The sequence below is a fragment of the Hippocampus guttulatus genome, chromosome 12 (genome assembly GCF_054856545.1).
Source record: "Hippocampus guttulatus isolate MCC_2025c chromosome 12, RoL_Hgut_1.0, whole genome shotgun sequence".
Taxonomy (NCBI): domain Eukaryota; kingdom Metazoa; phylum Chordata; class Actinopteri; order Syngnathiformes; family Syngnathidae; genus Hippocampus; species Hippocampus guttulatus.
Window position 1 is genome coordinate 15214272 of NC_141272.1, and position 9290 is coordinate 15223561.

The following is a 9290-nucleotide window of genomic DNA, read 5'->3' on the forward strand; positions in this document are numbered from 1 at the left end:
TGAATGTGGGGCCAATGTGACCAGCAAAAGGAGAGGGGGGGGGTGAGCAACGGGCAGTGGGTGAACATTTGAAGTAAATTGGACATGTTTTTTTGGGGGGGGGGGGGTAGGTGTCTGTGGGGGTGGGTGTCATTGTTTCCTTTTATATTCTATGTCAGTGGGGTACAAGTGCCTTTTCAAGAGGTGTACCAAATTTCAAGTGTAATAGTGGTCTGGGCAAATAATAAAAAGTGATGCCTTGAGCTAATTGCAATCGCCCATATTTCATTTTTCATCATGGAAATGCCTTTCATTTTTATGATGATTTTTTTCCCACAAGAAAAATAGCACTCTATAATATCATGCTTGATAAAAACAACGATTTAATGACATACTGTCTTTAAATAGAATGTAAAGAATGAAACCGTTTTGAGCACTTTTTTTTTTTTGCTTCAATTCAATGTACATTGGGTTGCTCCTTCTGGCGTGGACGCTTTGGCCACTTGAGGGCAGTATAATACAGACATATGAATCCACATGAAGCCAATCAGTACTCAGTAAGCTGCAGCAATATAGGGTGTTTTTTTTTGCAGAGGATAAAAAATATAAGCCTGTGAGTTACATTGTTTGAGTTCGAATATTCTTTGCTTAAAAGGGTTATAACACTGCAATTATTTTTTGCGATGTATTGGCCTGAGAATGGGGTTTCCCACATTGCATTAGCATACAGCTAATGCAGGCATTCTTAAAGATTTTTGGTTGTCTTAGATATAGATACTCTGTAATTCGCTTAAAAATACTCAACTATTTGTTGTTAGAACAAAAACAGTATTGTTTTAATTGACATGAGATTTTATTCAGACAGAAGTAGTCCTTTGCTTCCATCTTATGGCATTCATAGGCAATTACAAAGTCTTTTTGGGGGTGTGAATTATACTTGTAGATGCATTTTCTAATTGCAGCATGGCCCAGCATGGATTCACTGGACATCATGGGCTCTAACAGGCTTCCTTAAACTTTTCTTTGGGGGTTGGGGGGTGAAACTTTATTTTGAGGCTTTTATCGACTATCGCCAAGTTATTATTTGATTTTTTTTTAGGGTGTGTGGAGGGGGTGCGCCAACTGTGTGGGGATGCTGAAGAAAGTGCGTGGCTTAAAAAATTGGCAGCAAGAATGCAGATTTTTAGACAAATGTATTTGACTGCAGGTGACAGAAAATGAAATAGGCTGCCAACCATTTAAAGTCATAACATCATGTGGTATCCATTTCCACTTCCACAATGATAACCACCTCACCTGGGCCAGTTGTGATGTAGAAAGAGCACAAATACCAGATGCAACCCCCCACCATGAGATATTTAGTTTCGGGGAAAACTGAGCAAGGAGACAAAGGGGAGCTTGTTGGCCTCGTCTTCCTTTGTAACTTGTCCCGAAACCCGGTCTGGGATAATCGGCCAAATGTGCAACAGAAACCCTCACAAAGATTTCATTCATACCCTCACCCATACCCCAAATGGGACTCTGTAAAATAATAGTAAATGTAAGTCATTCAGTCCAAATGTGCGACTGAGTAAGATTTTGAAAAATAATCTAATTGCAATTCTTCCCAATCAATATTGCACATGCGAGAATTTTATATCCCCCATGTGCATTTTAACAAACACAAGCAATACATTTTATTGTCTTACAATGAACAATAATAAAATTTATTATTCATACACATATTTGGCTTTTAGGCTTCTGCTATAATTAAGGCAAAGTTTGCGATTTAAAAAATTGCATTCCGCTACACAGTGAAGTCGATTTGAATTCAACAAATTTTTCAGCCTCACTATTGATTGACCTACTTAGTGCACTCTAAACAAACAAAAGTGGCCTACTTGGCTGTTTTTTGAAGTTGTCGCATTGCAAACTAAACATGCTTTAGTTCCAATATGAGGTCAACTATGGTACAGGTTTGTTTCCGAATGTGCGGGAAAATGAATCACTTCTAAAGAATGTATTATGAATATACTTTTTCATTGCTTGTATACAGATAATTGGGCCTCAAGATAAGGGAATAACACATTTTTTGATCACTTACAGTTGAGATTTTCTTTCCCAAGAGACCATCTTCACGTCAACTATACATAACAAGTTGTAACCCTAAAAGCCTATAAGATTTAAAAAGTTGACTATTTTTGAGAAAAAAAGTGACAGGACAATTCCTAAACAATAAAAATTGCATGCATCTGTGTAAATAAACTTGCTAAATAGACTTGCGCTGAGCATGAAAATAGGACCCATGATGTTAAAATAACAAATGCATATTCTTCAAAGAAAAAAAAGTTGTGATGTTATCACATGTTGTAGTTTTCCAAAACAAAGCAATATAGTTATTATCCCCCTAATCCCCCTCTATTTGTAGACAATATGGGCTAAGCCTTACAATGAATGGAGAAAAAATAATGGAATTGAAACGCCCTAAAAAACCTTTATGATTGTCTATATTAATAATTTAAAACACAAATATAACACAAACTATGATCCCAAACCTGATGAATATCATTTCCAACACCCTTACCTTACCCTTGAAAATAAATGACTTGCAGATGATATTTTGGAATTTAAAAAAAAACCCACCAGCAAAAACTTACACATCTAGGAAAGACTCTCGAATAAAAACCCTGGCTAAGTTTAGTGCCTCCCAAACATACAAAGTTTGTCTCTTAATCAAGAGGTACGGCTTCAATACATCTGCATGAAACCAATGTACTACATTCCTATTACAGCGGGCTTTGGCACCATCTTGTGTCATCTAAGTTCAGAAAAAGCACCAAGGCTACAAAGAGCTGAGCTTTCAACCAAAAAGTTGGGATAGGTTCACAAGAAAAAAAAAATATTTGGTGAAAATATATATATATTGAAACAGGAAGTAGACACACTTTTGTGCTTCAGTGGGCTACAAAAATGATGTGTTGAGCCAGATCTGGCCTGGACTTTGAGTTTGACACCTGTTAGCCAGTGGTGGGTTTGCGCATGAGCCATTCATCTGCAGTCTTGACATGGAGGGGTGAACATTGGATCATCTTGAGGGAGTATAAGAGTCCAATAACTCCAAAAAAAGTCACTAATTTGTTGCTTATCACTTTCAAAATAAATGAAAAAAAGTCACTCAAGTGGTAAGAAAGTATCCCAAAAACAAGGTAAAGCAGTAGATATCTTGTAACAAATTTTGTGTAGAACCAGGCTATGTGATGCATAAAACGACCTGAGGGCAAATAAATAAAACACTGTGACCTTCAAAACAAGGACACTGATAAGGCCCCCCCCCCTACCCCCCTCCTCTCCCACCATCTGGCACCAGTGTGCACACAGGTAATTGTCTATCTACTTCCTGACAAGAATTGTGTGCACATTCAAACCTTTTCACAGAGGAGGAAATTGCCTTAAAGATGATGTCAGAATGACTGGTCACTTCATTATGCACACCAGTTTAATGAATGTCAATGAAAGAGCAAAGTCCACAATTTTCCCAGGACAAGGACGAAAACGCTCAGATTACTGGCATTTTTGTAGACCGTTGAACTATTGGTGGACGGATTAATCGACAACTAATCAAATTCTTATATTGTTATACATTATATGGAAAATGGCGGCACGGTGGTCGACTGGTTTGCACGTTCGCCTCACAGTGCAGAGGCCCAGGGTTTAACTCCAGGCTGGAGTTTGCGTGTTCGTCCCGTGCCTGTGTGGGTTTTCTCCGGGTACTGTACTTCATTTTTGTCTGCAGTACTGTATTGTACTGTACTGCCCCCTGGTGGCCAAGGCATGTTGAATTGCAGCATTCAATCATGCTGTTTGAACTGTTTAATTATTGACATTCTGTTCAGTTATGTTATTACTCAATGGGTTTATAAACTGAAATACTTAGGAGTGCTATTTTTTCCCACAAACGACTTTTTTGTTTGTTTTTTTGCGGGGGAGCTGGAATGGATTCATGACATTTACATATGAGTTTTCAAATTCAAGTTGAATCTCAAGGCAACACTGTATTTCCTGTGAACAATATGGCTTCCAGATCCCAGGCAGAATGACTTGTGTTGACCTTTAGATCAGTGATTCCCAACCTTGGCATCTATTTTAAGTTTGAAAAATCGCACGGCAAACAACCAAACAGAATTGTGACAAAAGAGGATACATATAATAATAATAATAATACATTTTATTTAGAAGCACCTTTCAAAACACTCAAGGACACTTTACAATCAGGAACAAGAAGAATAAAACCACAGTGCGGGTGAACAGATGTCAATTTCATACTTTTTGCCATCTCATAGAAGATCATTTATTTGTTCTTTCTGTCACTATAAATTGCTGGCATAGATCGAGGGGCTAAGATACATGATTTGTCATTAATAAATAATTTTCTCACCAACAAAGTTTTGTTCGAACTCACACGGCACACTAATGTGCCCTAGCACAATGGTTGGGAATCACTGCTTTAAAGGTTCCGCCAGCTGAAAAAAGGGGAGTCGGCATACCAGATACTTTTGGGTGCTGATATTCACTTTCAATCATTCATCGGCAGGTTCTTGACCACCTCTGTTACTCTTTAACCACTCCATATCTGAGATAGCCACTTTGTATGTGCTCTCCCCTCACCCAAAACAGGTGGAAGCGCTACTGAGGAGTTGAATGATTAAGCCAAGGCCGTTTTCCTAAGCCAAAGCTGCAATTTTATTTATTTTTTGGCGGGGGGTGGGGGGTTCCACCACAGAGTCTGACAGTTTGAATTTTGAGACTCCACCTTCTGCCGCCTATATGAACGATTGGGCCCGTTGACGGCACAACGAGAGGACAACGAGAAGACATGCCTTCGGCCGGACTGGAGATACTCGGAGTGGTGCTGGCCGTCCTGGGATGGATCCTGGGCCTGACGTCGTGCGTTCTGCCAATGTGGAGAGTGTCGGCCTTCATCGGTGTCAACATTGTCACGGCACAGACCATCTGGGAGGGTATCTGGATGAATTGCGTGGTGCAGAGCACGGGTCAGATGCAGTGTAAGATCCACGACTCCATGTTGGCCCTCAGCGGCGATCTACAGGCCGCCAGGGCTCTCACCGTCATCTCCATAGTGGTGGGCCTGTTGGGGATTCTGATGTCCATGATGGGGGCCAAGTGCACCAATTGCGTGGAGGAGGAGCGGGCCAAAGCTCGGGTGATGGTCGGGGCCGGGGCGGCGTTCATCTTGGCGTCTGTGACCCAGCTCATCCCGGTGTCGTGGTCGGCCAACGCCATCATCATGGAGTTCTACAATCCCGTCATCCCTGAGGCCCAGAAGAGGGAGATCGGTGCAGCTCTGTACGCCGGCTGGGCCGCCGCCGCCTTCCTGCTCCTGGGCGGGGGCATCCTGTGCTCCAGTTGCCCCCCGCAGCCCGAGAAGAGGTACGGGCCCCCATCAAAGATCATGTACCCACCGAGTAGATCCATCCCTCCGAGTGGCTATGAACAGAGAAACTACGTCTAATGCGGCTTTTAATGAACAGTTTCGAACTTTGTACGTGTGACCGTGTTCCAAACTTCGCTGAATTTACGGAATGTCTCGGATTTGCTGTTTGTGAAGTGACCTGTTCCCACTTAAGAGGAAGTAGTATTTGGTGTCAAACTATGTTGGCGTGGACCCATCTCAGTTGATAAAGATATTTGTACGTCGGCAAAGGCGTCCTCGCATTTCTAGTGCATTTTTCTTTTTAAAAAATCAAATCGAGGCAATGTTGGAAGATCATTTTGAAGTGTTTTGTCATCAGACTGTAGTTTGTGGTTGAAGCTGGGGATGCACCGATACCTGTATCAGTATCGGTGCCGTCTGTAATCAGACTCGAAAAAATCAACAGCACTTTCCCATCTTGGCAGGTGAAGGAGGCCATGTTAGCCAAGTCGAGATGTATTATGATGAACACTGATGAAAACACTTTGTTTGCTCGCTCTGCAAAATGAATGATAAACTCTGCTCGGGCAGCGACTGAAGTTCTCGAGTCTCAGCTCTGCTCCGGCCGAGCCAGCTGCATGTGATGTTTGAGCGGAACTTATGCCGTGACCTAGAAGGGTTTTGTTTTTGAACCAGATTTGATTAAAATAAAACACAGTTTCATCATCAGTTTTTTGCTGTTGGTGGAAGGGGTTGGTCCCTATCGAAGGGAATTTTTTTATGATCATCAACTCACAGTTTCATTCTCAAGCGAAAGTCTGTAATGTACACTATGTTTACTTTGTATTAAAGATTTGTTTGGATGGTGAATGCCTGAATCTTCATTGTTTATTTTAGGACCCCTGAGACTACAAAAGTCTGTACAAAGGGTCTGAGGTTGGACTTGAGTCTTTAGTTGTGACTGAATTTTACATCTTCCAATCAAGACATTTGGCAATCACAAAATTCTTTCAACTTTGTGGTAACAGTTTGTAGGAGGGTATCTTCTGTTCCCCTAGCCTAGCTTGACTCGAGCCACTACTCAATCACGGTTTTTAAGCTCAAAATGTGTTTCTGGAATGTAAACTGTGTTTTTCATTTCAACTGAAAACTCTTCAGAAGTACTTTGAACCAAATGGGGGCTTCTGCAGCACCAGAGCAGCCGTCTACCTGGCTGTTTGCTCCTCGAGATAACAAAAATGTTCGTCAGCTCCTTAACAAAGGACTTGCTTTATGGTTGAGAGAAAGGAAGGGGCTAAGGGGAGGACAGAATGCAGACAGTGATGGTGGTGGGGAGGTGGCTCCATTTCTAGAGAGACGGTCACTCCGCCAAAAGAATTCCAAGGGCATCCCGCAGACACACAGCGATTAAAGGCCATAAAACACTGTTTGCTGGCATGTGAAGAGTGCCCAGGCCAAGTGTGAGAAAGTTCTTGAGTCCTTGCCCATAACCGTGATGTGCAAGTACGAAACTCCTCACGCTGTAAAATATTCAAATCCAAATTTCTGTAAATGCCTCGTCTTCAATGCTCATATGACATTTGTTCCCTAAATCCAAAACTACATTGAAAATAAAACTTCCTTCCTTTTGAAATCCATGTTGGACTTCCTCATTCTTCACTGCCAACCACTGAAATTCTCTGTCGGTGATCACATGCACTCATGGGGCTTTCGGTAGGGAGTGCCTCGATGATAATATTTAATTAAACTGGGATTGAGTCCTGAGCTGAACCTGAATCTTATAGGGACACAACATTATTAGCCATCTTAGCAATAAAAGTTCAATATTTTGTCTATAATCAATTTGATTACTTATTTAATTGTCAAGTACATTCAATGACTTAAAACAGTCTTAAACGGCAATAACGAAGATACGGCCCGCGGGCCGTATCTTCAGAACCGCCGTTCAATCAGAACCGCGGGATCATTTTAAAGTGAAAAAATGCATAGACCTTAGTTTGTAAGATGTAGGCAGGGATTAAATTTAGATTTTTTAGGCACATGTGTAAATGGTTTAAAAATTCCTTTCTTTATAAATCTCGTTTAATCTTACAAGTGCATTGCTATATTTTTCAATACCATATTACTTGTTAAAGTTTTGTGCCTTAGTACAATCAGTGGGATCAGTTGCAATGCATATATGTGAATGATAAAAGTAAATTGCACATTTGTCTAAGGAAATCTAAGCTGCTTCATGAAATCTTTTGTAAAAAATATGTTCATTAAATTTCAACATTTTCCAAATATTCTTGTGCTTATTTAGACCAAAACAAAGGAAAGACATATTACTTTGGTTATTAATAGCACAGTATGGAAAATGTTAATGTTCCGGCCCACTTGACATCGACTGAGGCCGTATGTGGCCCACAATGTGAAATGAGTTTGACACCCCTGGTCTTAAAGATAATATTGATCATCGCCATGTTCAATCAACACGTCACTAGACAATCGTAACGTGTGCAAATGTTGAACGAAACTGCACAATCATTTACACGCACACTGGCAGCCAATGTAATGTATCTAGCGTCAATTCTGAAAGAATAAAGCCATATCGTTTCCAGCCAAAACTAGGAAATACATCTACCAAGTGATGTGAAAGATGCAACCTAAGGCGCTCTAATTTTTTTTCTTTTTTGCCACAAAACACACTTTGGGTGAACTAGCAATTCAGGGAGTGCTCTTTCGTTCACGAGTCATAACAGCATGAGCAATGATGAAAAATGGAAAGATGTATCCCTCAACGGCTTCATTAACAAGTGCGGCTCCACTCGTTATCTTCATAAGAGCCGTAGCCATAACAGCGGCGGCACTGGTGACTCGGATCCTCCCTCGAGCCCTGAAGCTAATCTCCCGCTTCTGGCTCTGGCATTATTTTCACCTGCACGGCTGTCTCATTTCCAACTGTATTACCGCTCCTTGTCCCGGAAATGTTCACAAACGTGTGCCATGCCTGCCTTTACTGTTTGTCTACTGCCTGCACGGGATCAGTAAAACTTGCATAAGTACACTTTGCAAATTTTTGCTCTGCATTATGGCATAGTTTTTCTTTGCGTCCTCCGTGTTGTCCAATTTGTGTCTATTGTCTAGCAGCAACTTAAACACATTACATCTCATTGGAATTATCATGGACGTACCCGTGTGTGGAATATGTTGTCATAAAAGTGAAATAAATCAATAAAGAAGTGTATTTTGCGTTTTTACAAGCTAAACGAAATAATTGCTGCCAATCAAGCTATACGTGAAATGCTAACAAAACCCTCCTTTAACCGTTGTGTTGGGACAAATGCATGCTTCCATTTTTGTGGGGACGGTTCAATGAAGATGCTTAACTTGGAAGTTACATCTGAATACTGTACCAGTAGCGTACTCTTCCTACCAAAAACACCGACAAAACGAGAAGTGGGCTGTTATGAATTATTTTTTGGCACCCTTTGCAATGGAAATTCTGATTAGCGAAACCAAATGAAACAAACTGTAGGAGGAAAGAGGGGGCTAGGTGACTGTACGAATGACAAATGGATACATTCAATGTACACACTTAAAACTGCTGGGTCAAATTGTAACCCAAAATGGGTGAAATAGGTGCCATTGCGTGGGGTCCAAAAGAGACAGAGCCAATGCTCGGTTATCCGGTGCACCGGCTTGAGGATTTGACCAAGACATGTGGTCAAGATTTTGATCAAACAAGAGGGAAAAACTTTCCTCTCTCTGTCAGCGGTTGACACAGCAATTCACTCTCATGATATGTTTTGTTTTTTCAAATCCACTGCAATACTCCCCCCTCCCGCCCACCCATGAAGTACACTTTCTTTAAGCACTGTTCAGTTGTATTTAATTTAAGTAAAGTACATCAGATTTTTAC

General features: G+C 41.0%; 1 protein-coding gene across 1 annotated transcript; it reads left to right on the top strand.

Annotated features, from left to right (window-relative positions):
- Positions 1-4543: 4543 nt before the first annotated feature.
- LOC147197592 (claudin-4-like) lies at positions 4544-6259 on the top strand. Its single transcript, XM_086126002.1, has one exon. It carries the CDS (start codon positions 4832-4834, stop codon positions 5486-5488), a length of 657 nt encoding a protein of 218 aa, XP_085982128.1. The 5' UTR covers positions 4544-4831; the 3' UTR covers positions 5489-6259.
- The last annotated feature ends 3031 nt before the right edge of the window (positions 6260-9290 follow it).